This window comes from Lontra canadensis, unplaced genomic scaffold (genome assembly GCF_010015895.1).
Source record: "Lontra canadensis isolate GAN:19392208 unplaced genomic scaffold, GSC_riverotter_1.0 scaffold59, whole genome shotgun sequence".
Taxonomy (NCBI): domain Eukaryota; kingdom Metazoa; phylum Chordata; class Mammalia; order Carnivora; family Mustelidae; genus Lontra; species Lontra canadensis.
Genome location: NW_022631053.1, coordinates 9,225,964 through 9,241,384, shown reverse-complemented (window position 1 = coordinate 9,241,384; position 15,421 = coordinate 9,225,964). Strand labels below are relative to the sequence as shown.

Genomic DNA, 15,421 nt, shown 5'->3' with positions numbered 1-15,421 from the left:
AAAGGCCCACAAGGTAAGGAACTGAGAGCAACCTCCAGGCAACAGCCAGTAAGGAATGGATTAAACCAACAATTACACAGGTGAGCTTGGAGAAAATCCTTCCCCAACCTGGTAGACACCTTGATGGCAGCCTTATGAGAGGTCCTGAAGCAGAGAACTATAATAGCAGAGGACCCATTCTATGCCCAGATCCCTGACCCACAGACATTGTGAGGCACTACATGTCTGTTATTTCAAGCTGCCAAATTTGGGGGTTGTTTGTTATGCAGCAGTAGATAACTAATACAGTGTTATTCCCCTTGATAAAACAACTTTGAGTAAAAGGAATCCTCATAGATTGTATCAGAAGTTTTATGAAGAAAGTACCAATACTAAGACAGGTGGCAACAGACAATAAAAGTACTGTTCAACCAGTCAGTGTGGCTCCCCTCCCCGCAGCCAAAGCACACAGGAGGGAGAGTGTTCTCAACTTGAGAGAAGAAACTCCCCCTCTGAGCCCAACCCGTGACTGAATATGACCATGCCTTCTGGACCAGAAAGAAAGGGAGAGCACCAAGACAAGGCAATGTCATCAGGTGATCATACACCCACTGAGCTTAGATCAGCAGCAGAACTAGAACATGAACTCTATTTCACGGAGCACTGGAACAATGAGGAGGCAGAAGGAGAGCCAAACTTTCACACCGCTAATATGTCAAAGCCAACAACCAGACAGGGAAATGAAAGGTGTCTGTTGAACTTCAACTCCGATAATACTGTCCTCCACAGGCGTCTGTTGCTAAGACACCACTATTATTACATTCCTGGCATGTATAATCTTTTTATTCCCCCATGTGAGTTTTCGACTCTGTGCTTTTCATACAAAAAATCTGAAAATAAAACTCAAATAATACATCTATTTGGGACAAAGGTGAATTAGGGTTTCCTGACTAACCGAGGGAAAGCAGGTGAGGCTGGCTAACGAAGCGGCTCCCGGCCTCTCCGCGCTCAGGTGAGCTTGCATAGAGGCAAGCTTGTGGAGCTGCGTACCCTTGAGTGCTCTGATGATCAAACCACGCCCAGGGTGGGGGCCAGACATGGACCCGATGGCTGCACCGAGGGGCTGCATAAAGGCTCTGACAAGCCTGGAAACCGCTACATTGGAGCTTCGATGCTTCCCCCACTCACTGACAGATTCAGATAGCACAGATTCCTTTCCAAGCTTTTCATCTTTAAAAAAGGCAATTCAGCTCCCTGAGCCTTTGAGCCTGTTCCATTTTGAGCTGACTGCTAATTGTATGCATGCACATATGTATTTCAGAAAAGAGATAGGCACATTGCCTTGGCCTCCTCACTAACTGCACAGACATGACTCACTTCTGTTCTCTGCAAGTTCTCTAAACGTGGCCTGAAGTTTTCCGAACATTAACCCTTCCTGGTAACCACACTCCGCATTCTTCTAGAGATGTTTTCTGAATTATGTTAGCTTCACATTGCCTTTTACTACTACTTCTTTGAGTTCTGGGGCTTCGTATTTTCATTTGCTTTTGTGATCATGTTTATATTTTCAAAAATTTCTCAATAACAACTACACACCTTAATCATATATGCTGAACCACAGGAAATGAATAAGGTATCTTCTAGCATTAGGGGCCATATTTTAATTTTAAAACCTAAAGTCCGATTTTCATATTTTGTGAAATATACAATTTTATCATATTTTACAATGGCGAGGAAAAGAAAATTTTAGAGTGGTTGTTCATAAAAATGCAGAAATCCTTCCCAATAGTCACGGCAACTAGTAGCCAGATGGTAGGATTGGCTGATTGCTGATTGTGATTCTTTAGAAAAGAAATCCACATAGAAGCAGCCGAGCTCATAAAATCTGCCGTGCTTGAGAACTGAGCAGACTCACTAATTATTTAGAGGTCATATTCTGCACTCTAGGCAGATCAGTATCCTCACAGGGCCCCTGGATGCATCTAGGCAGCCCCAGAGCACCCCAATCTCATGCTCATTAGCAAGAGCAATAGGAACTCCCATCCTAGGAAGTACGAAAAATCCACCTCCAGAAGGAGTTTCCTAACTTCCAGAGAAAGTGGCACTTAGTTATATCAAGGTTTCTCTTTTCTTTTTTTAAGCCCCTTTTCACAGTTAAATAAGTACAACTGAACAAACAAGAACACTTGAAATGTACCTGCTCCAGCAAAGCTATGTATTTTTCTGAAAAATAATAACTCATTCGAAAAGTAACCAGACAAAAGTGCAGAGCTGAAAAGGTCCCAGGGAAATAAGACCTCTCCTCAAGAGGATAGCTTGTCTAATCATAATTGGAACAACAATGATGGTAGCTAACGTTTATTAAAGGTTTCTTGTGTGCGAGGCATTTTACTAAAGATAAAGTGCCAAGGCATTTTACAACCAAAATAACCTTGTTTATTTAGAAGTTTTTTGTGAATGCTGATATGCGTATTTTCACTTCCTGTTCTTTATCATTGTTCTCTCTGCTCTGTGCTTCTCCGCCCACCCCCATCCTCTCTGCCATTGTCTCCACTATCTTATTCCCTTTACTATTTATATACTGGTAATTATCCTCATATATACACAGTGAATTATCTGTCTTGTTCTGTACTTATGATTTTGATAAATCCATCCAGAGCTATTTTTAAATAGCTGATAATGAGTTATTGTCCATTCATACAATAAATTACCAGCTCCAGTTTAAATTCTTTTTGGAGGAATGCAGAATATAAGAGAATACAGTGAATACAGTGCTGCCTTTCCAAAATATCACCTCTTTGAAAACTTTAAGCTATTGACCCTTTCTAGCATTGCTTGATAGGGAACTTTAAAGAAACACACATGTACAACCGCACACAATCTATTTGAGGAAAAGGCTCCCATGGGTTACTACTGACTTAAAATCTGCTCCAGCAGCACAATAGTAAATCTTTCTCTGTAACCTTCTGTGCATGACAATAGTATCCAAGACTCTCTAAAATGCTAGGAAACTGATAGTAAAAAAGACAAATGAAGAAAACTTAATATCTTCATAAAATTCATGACTCTTTCTCCATAATCACCCAACTAAACAAGCCTGACAAACAGGATGGGAGTTAATGATTTAAAAAAAAAAAATCAGTATTGACCATGTTAGAGAAAAAGAAGTAACTACAAAACTACAACAATAAGATCATAAAATGTAAGCACTAGGAGTATCCAAAGCTCTAAAAGTTAAGTACTTTCAGAAGTAAAATTCCTTGGGGAACACCAGAGGAGGCTCTTTGTTTGACAACAAAAATGAAGTGTCTAGTAAAATTCGTTTTCCTTAGACACTTTCTGGACATTCTGTGATAGGGAACATGGACCGAAGCCAGCATCAGAAGCTTCTGGAGTAACAGAAGCAGTCGGGGTCAGCAGAAAGCCTATGGAGGAGGCATCAGGATAGCATAATTTGAGGGGCCCCAAGGAATCCCCCTCTGTCATGTCTGCTGAGGACAAAAATTTTACCATTGGAGAATCATTCTGCTATGCTCATCTAAGAAAAGGTTTCTGAGAAGAGAAAGGAGGAGGAAGAATGGGGGGCAGTGGATCTTACTGAGAAAGCCAAAGGCCAATAAAAGGACACAGGACACCATAAAAAGTGAGAGAGGGTATCACTACACAGGGCCTAAAGGAAACTTGAAGAAAAAAGGGAAAGTTTGAAAAAAGAAGTATACCTTTTATAATTTTGACCAGCTAACTCCAAAGCAGGATTTCTCACCCTTGGCACCATTGACGTGTGGGTCATATAATTCTTTGTTATGGGGAGCTAGCTTGTAGTGAATGTCCTGAGCAGATGAAGATGAATAACTCAGTTGGAAAGTAACCGGAGAAAAGCTCCCAGATAAAAGGATCCTAGGAAAGTAGGATCCTCAAGAGGACATTTCCTCAAGAGGAGAGCTAGCCTAATAATAATAATAATACAGGATGTTTAGCAGGATCTCTGGACCCTACCCCCCAGATTCCAGTAGCAACTCCCTTCCCCACAGTTGTGATAACCAAAATGTCTTCAGACAGTGTCAAACAAACTCTGGCAGGTAGGAGGGCAAAACTGCCTTCATTGGACAACCACTATCCTAAAGGATCAATTTTCTCCCTAAGCTGAGCAAGACCTCTTCCATCCCTTCTCCCAGCTTGCCCTTGTGTTCCCACTCAACACAACAGTGGGAAGATTACAACCTCATCAACCAAAAAAAGAATCAGAATTCCATTTTAAAATTATAATAATCAGGGACGTCTGGGTGGCTCAGTTGGTTAAGCGGCTGCCTTCGGCTCAGGTCATGATCCCAGCGTCCTGGGATCGAGTCCCACATCGGGCTCCTTGCTTGGCAGGGAGCCTGCTTCTCCCTCTGCCTCCGCCTGCCATTCTGTCTGCCTGTGCTCGCTCTCTCTCCCTCTCTCTCTGACAAATAAATAAATAAAAATAAAATAAAATAAAATTATAATAATCAGAGCAGAGAGAGCAGGAAGATCTGACACGAATGCCTTTTCACTCAGAATATTGTTATCCTTTGATAATTCCACAATTCTTGGATTCTGCCTTTGTTTCCAGAGATGTTTTATTCTTTGTCCATTATACAAGACCAGTTCCAGGAAGGGATGTCCAGTAAAACTCAAAAAGATTCGCCCAATTCAATTAATGCTTATATGAGTGGACCAAGGAAGCCATTAGTCCACATCAGTAACCAAGAAACTTTGTTATCATAAAAATTAAGTTATTTTTGCAATTAGAGATACTGAAGAGTGGGCTTCTAACATCTTGGCTCATGTGAACCAAACCCTTTTCCTTCTCTTCTCTCTCCTCTCCTTTGTCTTTTTCTCCATCTCCCTCTTTCCTTCCCTCCCTTTCTTCCTCACTCCCTCTTTCTTTCCTTCTTTTTTCATTCTCTTTATTTCCTTGTAGGTATATCCATTCTTCTCTCTATGAGAAAAGGCAAGAATGTGAAAAGGAAGATTATGAAGCATTAATTAGAAAAATAAATAAATAACACCTCACTGGAAGGAAAATTATATTAATGGGTTTAGAAGAGCTTAAACCGCTACATCATTTGTGCCATCGAGTCATTAGTGTGACTGTATAATAGAGTCAGAGGCCCAGAAAATGATGATTTATATTTCTTCTACCGACTTCTAATTCAGAATTATTATTATAATATCTGTAGGGGAAAATTCCTCTTGGAATTGAAGCTAATGAACTGAAACAATCTATAGAAAGGCAGTTTAATTACTGAACATTATAAATTAAATGTTGTATTTCTATATAAAATATGAGTCTACTTCTATATAAAATATGGTCATAAACTAAACCCATGGTGCATAACATGAGAACGAAGAATAAAGAAGCTTATCTTTTGCCCCCTTTTTGCCCCTTTTTGCCTCTCACTAACTGTATGGACATTGGTCAGGCAATTAATTTCTGTGAGCCTCGGTTTTCCCACATGAGAAAGTTAGGCAATTGGGCTAGATTATCTTTAAGAATTCTTCCTTCTCCAGGGCGCCTGGGTGACTCAGTGGGTTAAGCCTCAGGTCATGATCTCAGGGTCCCGGGATCGAGTCCTGCATCGGGCTTTCTGCTCAGCAGGAAGCCTGCTTCCTCCTCTCTCTCTCTCTCTGCCTACTTGTGATCTCTCTCTGTCAAATAAACAAATAAAATCTTTAAAAAAAAAAAAAAAGAATTCTTCCATCTCCAGCTTAGGATCATGGGGAAAACATAACTCAAACTTTCTGAAACTGAAAGAAAAAAATAACCTGTGCAATTCTACCAGCTAAGAAGGTAATTACAATGCAGCATACATGATTTCTATGTGAGAGCTACAGGGTTATAAAAGCAAAAAAAGCTTCTTTTATTGATCAAAGCTCTTGACTATAAAGTAACATGTTATCGCTCTTAGATTCTTCTTTAAATTAGAATGATTCCTTTCCAGACAGGGCAAGCAACTTTGAGAGTCTGCTGGGTTCCACGCTGAGAATGTCAGCTATGTTACAGCAGAGGGCTCTTCAACAGGAAGGAAGGGCAGGGATCCAGAAGCAAAACAAATTCACAACTCCAAGAGCTCAGCCACAAACATCAGGGAATGGCTCTGCAGTGGTGTCTTGACATTCGTTCTGGAAGGCCTCCCACTGGATATCTGTTTCTAAATTCATGGAAAATAAATCCCAATCTTTATCGGAGAAATAGGGTCCAACTCTGTTCTTAACGGGAGCTCTTTGAAGAGGTACGGCCTAGATACCCTCAGCTGTAAGGCAAACCCCCATCAGAAGAGTCATTTCTTTGAGCCTTTGGTATAGATGCTAACATTAAAGTGTGCAGGGAGAGACTCAAAGAGGGAGAGTTTAAGCACTCATTTCCTCTTATAGGGACCCTGAATACATGCTGACCTTGGATGGTCTAAGATAAAAAGTTTTGTCAAAGATCGCCTTTGGACTACAAAATAAGATCCACTCCTATTTCCTAGGAAATCCAACTTTCACATATGGATGTAAATTCTCAAATTTGTAGACCTCCCCACAGGATACCGAAAATGTAAGGGCAAGAAATCCTTTAAGTGGAAGCATAGAAATATTGGTGCTAGCTGGAATGCTGGTGCATCCTTAAGGAAATACATTCCATCACCTGCCAGATCTTGAAATTCTTGGCTCTGGTTCTTTAGGCACAAAAATCATGGACTGAACAGCTTTTCTTAAAATGATCTTGGCCTTCATTGGCATTCCTATAAAGGGATACTTCATTTATATCATTAGATACTTTGGAATCTTAATGGAAAATTCTCCCTAAGTAATCAGAAACAAATAGTCATTTGTGGGATTTTATTTGGAAGGAAAATACACTGGGAGAGGTAAAGCCAAAGCAGAGGCTTCTCTGTGAGGGATGATGGCTCAGGTATTTCTTGGATTTACAGCCAACAGGTAGGCTTGGCATGGAAATGAAGCACTTGAAAATACCCTGCCTGAAAGAAACACTCCTCATTCACAGTGGGCCCAATTATGTGTCATGTATTCTTACTTATAAGCTCAAACACTTTTTAAAGAATGTAAGAAAAAAAGAATCACTAGGAAGTAAAAAATGCACAAAGTTTTTTAAGGCTTTCATGCCAAGGCATCAGCAGACCTCCTTGAAAACTACTAGAACTCCTTTTTTAATGAGCACATCTTGAAATGTCACTCTGGGATGCAGTGGTTTTGTTGAGATTTTTGTTGTTGTTGTTAACAAAATTGGCGCTCAGAATTATCGATATTACCAGTAATAGAGCAAACTGTATTTTATACTACATGTATTTATTGCGATTTGTCATTTATGTTCTTTTTTTTGTTGTTGGAAAAATATCTCTGCAGACCTCCTTCAAGGAACTCTGCCCCTCAATGTGATTAAGTTTTGTCTAAAGAAAAAGTGCATAATTGGTCCCATAATGTGAGAACGTTTAGAATAAACTGACAAAAAAAGCAACAACTTGTAAATCCACTGGCAACTCTATATTGAATACATCTTTGGTTATTCTCACAGATTGGAAGGTCACTCACTTCTCATTATTCTTTATGCCCAACATTTTGTTTTTATATAAATACTATATTTGAATTTAGAGGAAGGACCTGTTCTTTGCTTTAACTGATAAACAAGATATCAAGTAGTACACACTATGCTTGCTGTAATGGAAACTTAGAAGAATGCTCTCTAATATAAAGGCATAAGGTGACACTTTTATTATAGAGTCATATTTTTACTGGAGTGTTATAGAGTCTTTTTTCCTGAAAACCTCTAAGTATTATTTGTACATCTATCTGATAAAATTATAAAGTTGGAGGTAGAGTAGAAAGTGATAAGAATAATATTTTTAAGTGCTCTCTGGTTTTATGATTCCACATGTTTTTCTAAAATTTATTTATTTTTAAGATTCTTCTATTTAAAAAAAAAAAAAAGGAAATCCAAAGAAATGTCTTATTTCATACCCATATTTCCTCAAACCCTATAGCCTTCAAGCTACTCATCTAGCACTATTTTCTTTTATATTCTACAGGTAGGAACTCAAAGAATATGAAGAGAATAGGTTGTCTTATCCCAGGACCAACTTTAGACATTACTGACGCTCAAGATATCTGGACTCCGGATGGTACTGAGGAGAGTGATAGTTCATAAAACAAACATAACCAAAACTTCTTTGATGTACTCAGCTGCATTTCCCAGAGGCATGAAGGAGCTCAATTCTCTTTAATATTCCCATTTCCTAGCACTCCAAGAATCTATTTCTGAAAACATCACATTATTTATGTTATTCTTCCTCTATGCAAAAATCTCCTGCCATATAAAGAAAATATTATTTAAGGGTTGTTTCTTCCATTTGCCTAGAATTCACATAAGTTTTGAGTATAAATACTGTTTGAGTATACAATTAGCATAATATGAATTTGGTTCTCTAGTTTTTCTTTACTCTCCTAACAGGGAGTCTAAAACTTACCCAGAGCAAGCAGGTATTCCCTTCCTTAGAACAAATTCAGAATTAATTATCAAATCAAGGAGATAGGCTTTTCCTTATGACTTGTTTTATTCTAAGGGAGTACTTATGGCATACTTGCCCAAAAAATTAGAGTTAAAAGGAACTTCTAAAAGTATATTTAAGGCATAGGAATATTTTATTTCATAAACAAACAGTCACTGTTTACCTGTACATGAATAATCATCAATTCTGATGTATCCAGTTCTGCAGATGCACATGAAAGAACCCGGGGTGTTAACACACATCGTATTCTCACGGCAGTAGTGGCGTCCTTCAGCACACTCATCAATGTCTGTGAAGACAGAGGAGGGCAAAGAGGTCAACAGTGGCCAATATTCTAGAATTTCTCTACAATTTTCTTTGGTGGAGAGAGGGCAATAGTTTCCAACTGAAAAGCATTTTTTTAAAGTATTCAAACCTCTCCTTTAATAGGAATGTTTGATGTTCAAATGACAGAAACCATAAATATTTTTTCTCCAACAACTCTTGCTGGAATTTCAAAGATGTCTGTATATTTCAACTTGCAACATTCTAAATATATTTAGAAATTTTCAGTGCATTCATCTACCTGTGTTTGATAAAATGGATCAGGGCATTACCAATCTGGCTACCTTGAGTCTTAAAATCTTCAAACTCTGAGTCTATCATATATTGTTTCTTGATTCACTGGCTATTCTGCTGTATACTTGAGGAGATCCTAAGAGATAAATAAAATAGTCACATATGCCAGAACTTGAATAACTTCAGTTGAAGACGTGAAACCAATAACATGTAGTTTATTAGAGATACTAGTGTCTGAACCAGGATGTGTCTGAACAGAGACAAAATTACAACGTAGAGACCTGATATAAATGAGAAACTGTAAAATAGTAATAAGTTGGCATACTGAACTTCCATGGCAATCCATACACACCAAGTTTTGAGTGTAAAGACTTACACATGGTAAGCCGTAACAGATACTAGTACTAACTGGAAAGAAGGTAAATTTTTACAATAGACTGTCCCCATTATATAGCACCTCTGTGCATGGAACATAAACTATTTTACAAATATTTTGTCACTGTGAAATATCTTTATGAAGGCCTTAATGCACTGGCCAGGCATGGTATTTCTCCTCCAGAAGTCTGCGTTCTCAAATCCTTGTGGTGAATCCACAAAGTAGCAATGCTCTCGTTTGTACTATTAAGAGAAATGGATCGATTTTAGGAGACGGTCAGGTGATCCACCACTACAGAAGTCATGCTCTTCCAATAACCTCAACTACGTTCCCAGTCCTGAGAGTATCACAAGAATTAATTGATAGAATCTCAGAAAATTATAGTTTAGAGCTGAAGGGACCCTGGCAATCAATTAAGCTAACCACTCATTCTACAGGTGAAAAAAATGGAGGGAGAACGAGACTTGATTTTCTATGCAACTTCTAAATGAAAGGTAACACGATAAATTACAAACCTCTTAGCATACAAAACTCTTCCCGGGCTTGGCCCTGACTTTTTGGGCTTTACAGCCTATGACCGCCCCCCTTCCTCCCTGAGTTCTGGCCACATGTAGCTTCTGATCAGTTCTCAGACGGACCATGTGCTCTCATATCTGCCTGCCTCTGTACGCGATGTCCTCTCTATTCCCTCTTTCGCTATCACCAGCCTTACTGGATCTTGCCCACCAGTGGATTATCCTTCAAGAATCTGTTTAAACATCCCTCTGTGAGAACCTCCCCAATGAAGTAAAATGCTCTCTATGCAGTACTCTCTTGGAAGTTGGTGTTTCCACCGCAGATTCACCTGTTGTCCCTTTATTAACTTTTGCAGGCTTCTTCTCTCCAAGAAGCCTTATATACTCCTGCAGGGTAGAGATCATCTCTTAACTCTAGGTGCACATCATATTCGTCTGGGATGCTTTTTAACAACATTGGGTCTTGCTCCAACTCCCAAATCCCCATTCCAAATCTGATTTAACTATCTGTAGTGGAACACAGGCAATATTTTTTTTTTAAACAATTTATTTTTTATATCTTCTCCATGATGAGTCTAATGCAGGGATCAGCAAAATATTTCAAGAAAGAACTAGATGGTAAATATTTTAGGCTTTGGGGCTTACAGGATCTCTGATGCAACTTTAGCTCTGATGTTCTAGCATGAAAGCAACTGTAGGCAAATGTAAATAAATGAGCCTGGCGTTATTTCAATAAAATTTGATTTACAAAAACAGAATTTGAATCAGATTTGGCCTGCAGGCCACAGTGGGGTGACCCCTGGCCTAATGCATAAGCAGCGTTAAGAATCCCTAAGTTTGTAATTCATTTTTGTATTCACAATACCTCATAGAGTGTTTAGGATATTACGGGGTCAATAAATGCTGCAGAATGAATGAATAAATGCTTCAAGGCTGGTTTAAGGAAGAGCTAAGAATAGATCTCAGATTATCTGACTCCTAGTATAATATACTTCTCATGATATCATGCTACTTCTAAATGCTTGCACTGGTCTGCAAGGAAAGTATCACATTCAATTACAGCCTAAAAATCAAACTAGAGGCACCCTGGGGGAATATGATGAAAACTCATTTGCTTCCAGGGACTTAAGATAATAATAGGAATCATATAGGATAATTAATGTGCTCAGCGGGATCAATGGTCTTTAACCCTGATCTTCTGCGAGAGTGCTGCAGAGAAGTGAAAGTTACTGAAAGCCACTGCAGGAGTCCCCTGGGCTTTAAGCTTGTGAACTGGAGGGATGGCCATGAAGAAGTTCACACGTGCAATGGTATGAAGAATTTACCTTTGGGGAAGAAAGAGCCAAGAATAATGAACTCAACTCAGTGGAGACACCTTGGTTATCAGAGGGGAGAGTTACTGAGTACACTGTGTGTGGCCTCTCCTCAAAACAAGACTAGTTCCTAGTGGGAGACCATAGTCCTGGAGAATCAGGGATGTGGCTTCAGTGCCTTGGGCAGGACTGAGTCCCAACTGGTGCAAGCACTAGTTACAGAAGACACTGTCCCTCTTTCCAAACAGTATGCTAGAGGCAGAAGCCCACCTCTGTAGAGTGGCCACCAAACCTGGCAAACCCAACTCATAAGCACATGAAGCATAAGGAATGAGAACTTTGAGAGTACAAAAGTCCTATGAGAAGAGATAGGGTGATTTCTGTTAATGGACCCTATTTATAGCCAAAGTTATCAGATAGTTTGGTTTATAAGATAAATAGGGCTGTCTTGTGAAAGGGTACATGAGCCTAAATACTGTCTCTAATAGTTGTGTGGTGGGGCTACATCTCACACTGTTGGGAGACACTGGCCAGTCCCATTTTCTTTTGTAGATTTTACCCTTGAAGCTAGCATAAGGTCAGAGAAAACACAATGTAGAGTCATAAAGCAAAACAAGGAAATCTATGTAGTGTGAAGCCTTTAGGAACTTGAATGGTTTGGATCACAAAGAAATAACTGGATTCATGACCCAGAGATATTAAGTATCAGGAACAGTATTGGCGGAGGGGAGGAGTAAAAATACAAAAAATATAAGTGCAACACTCTATACCCGGTTGTCAGTTGCCTTTTTAAATTTCTCATGCCCCATTTTCAGAAAAGGAAGTCCCCAAAGAGCCTCCTTTAAAACCGCAAAGCTACATAAATGTCATTTCTACTTGTATATGCAGATAATCACAGGCCCCAAATGGCACGACTGAAAAATGATCTGGCAGAAAATCATGTTCAAACTTAGTCCAGGGTGTTTTTTTGTTTGAAATCCCAATTCAAAAACTTAATGTCAAATTCTCACAATTCAGTTCAATTCTCAACATGTTTACTGAATCTTCAATGCCCAAGTTCCTTTACTGGGGTTTCGGTTGTATTGATAACCCTGAGCCGAAGAACCACAGTCCTAGGTGGAGAGTACCAGGGATGGCATTTGCTGCCATAGAACTTTCTACCAGGCAGAGAGAATTGCACAAAGTTGGAAAGAGCTGCCGCAGAAGGTAGCTCCTGCCAAGACGAAGCATTCAAGCACAGCTTGGACATGCTGTAGAGATTCATGTGGAGGGCACACTGCTCAGCCACGTGGCTTTTAACAATCCGTCCAAAATTCAGTACAAACACAGTTAAAGCATAGGTCTGGCCTTCAAAGGACTTACAATCCTTCTAAATACTATCATTACCAGACACACAGGAGCCTTCTATGGGTTAAGCCTGCACTCTAGGGAATAATTTCTCTAAGAGAGGCTCACGGTTCCTTGAAAACAGAGGATTGCATGGTTGGGTACTGTTTTCAGAACCATTACGTTACTATTCTTCTTCCATCTCCCTCCTTAAAACTTTCACCATGTAATGAGGAAATTACAGGCTCTGAAATATCTAGTCATGTTTTTAAAATGTTCACTCATAATTCAACAAGCATATAATGCCAACACAACATGTCTGAGTGCTGCATTAGGCAACAAAGATAAATTCCAGCTGAAGAAATAACACTTAGACAATAATGTTAGGAAGTCATACACACTATATAATAAGGGAAACATATACAATGTGCATTAAATTGGGAGCAACCAACTTCTTTGACACAGTGCCTTTTCTGTTCAGAGCTTATCAATGCAGAACAAATTTGGGAATTTATACTTGGTGATATAAATAATTTTATAAGTCTTCCTTCTCCCAACTTTAGGAGCTGATAATGAAATTAAGAAGCCAGGACACAACAGGAATAACAGCATAAGGTCCTATATACCAAGTGTCAGAAAAGAACAGGATGGAAAAGAAAAGAAGAGAAGGAAAGGGACGAGAAAAGAAGGGAAGGGAAGGGAAGGGAAGAGAAGAATGTACTCACTACCAGGACCGATATTCAGAGGAAAGCTGGTGACTAAGAGCAGGGACAATGAAGGACAGTTTACTGGTTGGTGTGGCAGGGCATGAGGTAGATTTTAAAGAAATAGATTTAAAGGGGCAGACTTACACAGAGAAGGAGGGGGCTGCCACAAAACAGTTTCCTGTTAAACAGAGATGCTCAAAGATGAGTGAGAGGACTGTAGACATTGGAGTCTAGTGTAGGCAGTGTAGGCAGCAAAGACATGAAACACTGAGGAACAATGAATATTCTATTTGGATGGAGTTCATGCAGGAAACAAAACAGAAATACAGCTATGGGAGAGGAGACACAACAGGAATGCACTTAAATCTCCAACAAACACTAGAAAGGTATCTTCCTTGCTGTGATATGGAAACAGGAAAGCATTTGGAAGGAGGTGAGGAGGGGAAGTGGCTTAGAAAAATAAATCTCATGAGAGTTGGTAGAATGGAGCAATTGTGGAGCTGATGAGAAGGTGGAGTCAAGGTGAGGAGAAGTTCATTAAATTAAACTAACCTCCATAGTCCCAGTTTCTCCACATTACTTTTCAGTGTCTGAAAATATCCTATTAAGTTGTTTGTTGGTATGTCTGCTGTCTCTTTCTAGTGGAATATAAGATTCAGGAGGGTAGGGACGTTGTTCTAGGAGAATGGCTGGCCCTCCCTAAAAATCTGCTGGACGAATCCATGAATCCTTCCATGGCTTTTCATCGAGAAGGAGAAAGGGTAAGTATCCTAATTCACACTGGCCTGACCTGGAGCTCCACTTGGCAGAGCGAATCCTTTATCTTCCTAGTACCTTGCCCAGGCATTTACTTCGACATGAGGTTTTTATAAAAACAGTGAACATAAACCTCTGTGGTAAAATACAGTCTTGCAGGGGGAAGAACACTGCAGTGGCAATAAAGAAGGCGGGATTCTAGTCTTTGGTCCTGTGATAAGCTTGAAAGGCGTTTCATCTCTCTGGACATTAATTTCATCATCTATGAAAACAAAGGCTAGAGGTTTCCACGTCATTACCAGCCCTCAGACTTTACAATTCTAACAAAGAGACCACAATTTGTATGGTTGCAGGGGAGAATCTGATTCTCCAGGATTTTGTAGGATACGCGGTCGTACTCCAACAAACTTAAAAAGCATAATAAGTAAACTGTGTTTCTTATACTCGAACAACCTCTCTTGCCCCAAGATAATTCAAGCTGATCTATTTTAGAAACAGGAACTTATAAATTTATAAATTCCCTTTTATCCTATCTGAAAGCTGTGGCTGACTTTGTAATTATTCAGAGTCACAGATTTCTAGACCTGAAAGGAACTACAAAAATCATCTAACCTAACCGCAGTCATTTACAAATAAAGACATGGGAGGCACAGAAATGCCAAAGACAAATTAAGAAGGTGGCAGGAATCAGACTGTGAAACTTTCATGAACCACATTAAAAAATCTGAACTTAATTCTATATGAAATGGGAAAGGTTTTAGGAGAGGGTTCCTTGGATCAGATCTGGGTTTTTGGAAGATCCCTTCAGCACAAATTTATACAGTTAATGAGTGGAAATCTGAATGACAACACTGTTTCCAGACCCCAGATCCTACATTAATGTTGCTTTTGACCTATAGAGTCATCTCCTCGGAGAGGATCATTGGAGGCAGTGGGCACTCTGGTATGATGTCCCCCTCTCCTGCGGGCTTCTGCCACACAAACTGGCTGTCCCCCCACTCCCCTCCCCCCATTTTATGCTTTGTATGTCACTTATGCCATTTTTAAAAAAATAATATATTTCTAAGGCTTCAGCATTTTATCTCAATTATAATCCTGTAAAAGGATTATATTAGCATGTTAATGAACACTAATGCTTTATTGCTCAGCGAATAAAATCCTGAAGTCATGCAGTCAACAGCAAGGACTCTATATACTGAAGATGAACACGCATTGGTATGGGTTAGAATTGCTAAGTCTTGGCCCACCAGCTGTGAAAAACTGGCTTGGCAAAGTTGGCAAAGAGATCAATGACTTAATTCATAAACCAGGAAAAAGCGTAAGTTCTGAGAAATATAATTCTGGAAAGAGATTTGAG

The 15,421-nt window shown here is 39.5% G+C and overlaps 1 protein-coding gene across 1 annotated transcript in view; it reads right to left on the bottom strand.

The window, feature by feature from the left end:
- NELL2 (neural EGFL like 2) overlaps nt 1-15,421 on the bottom strand; it is a 398,788-nt gene that overhangs the window by 144,187 nt on the left and 239,180 nt on the right. Inside the window, exon 15 of the mRNA XM_032876521.1 lies at nt 8,677-8,802. Within this exon, the coding sequence (XP_032732412.1) occupies nt 8,677-8,802 (126 nt within the window). The remainder of the gene's footprint in view (nt 1-8,676; nt 8,803-15,421) is intronic.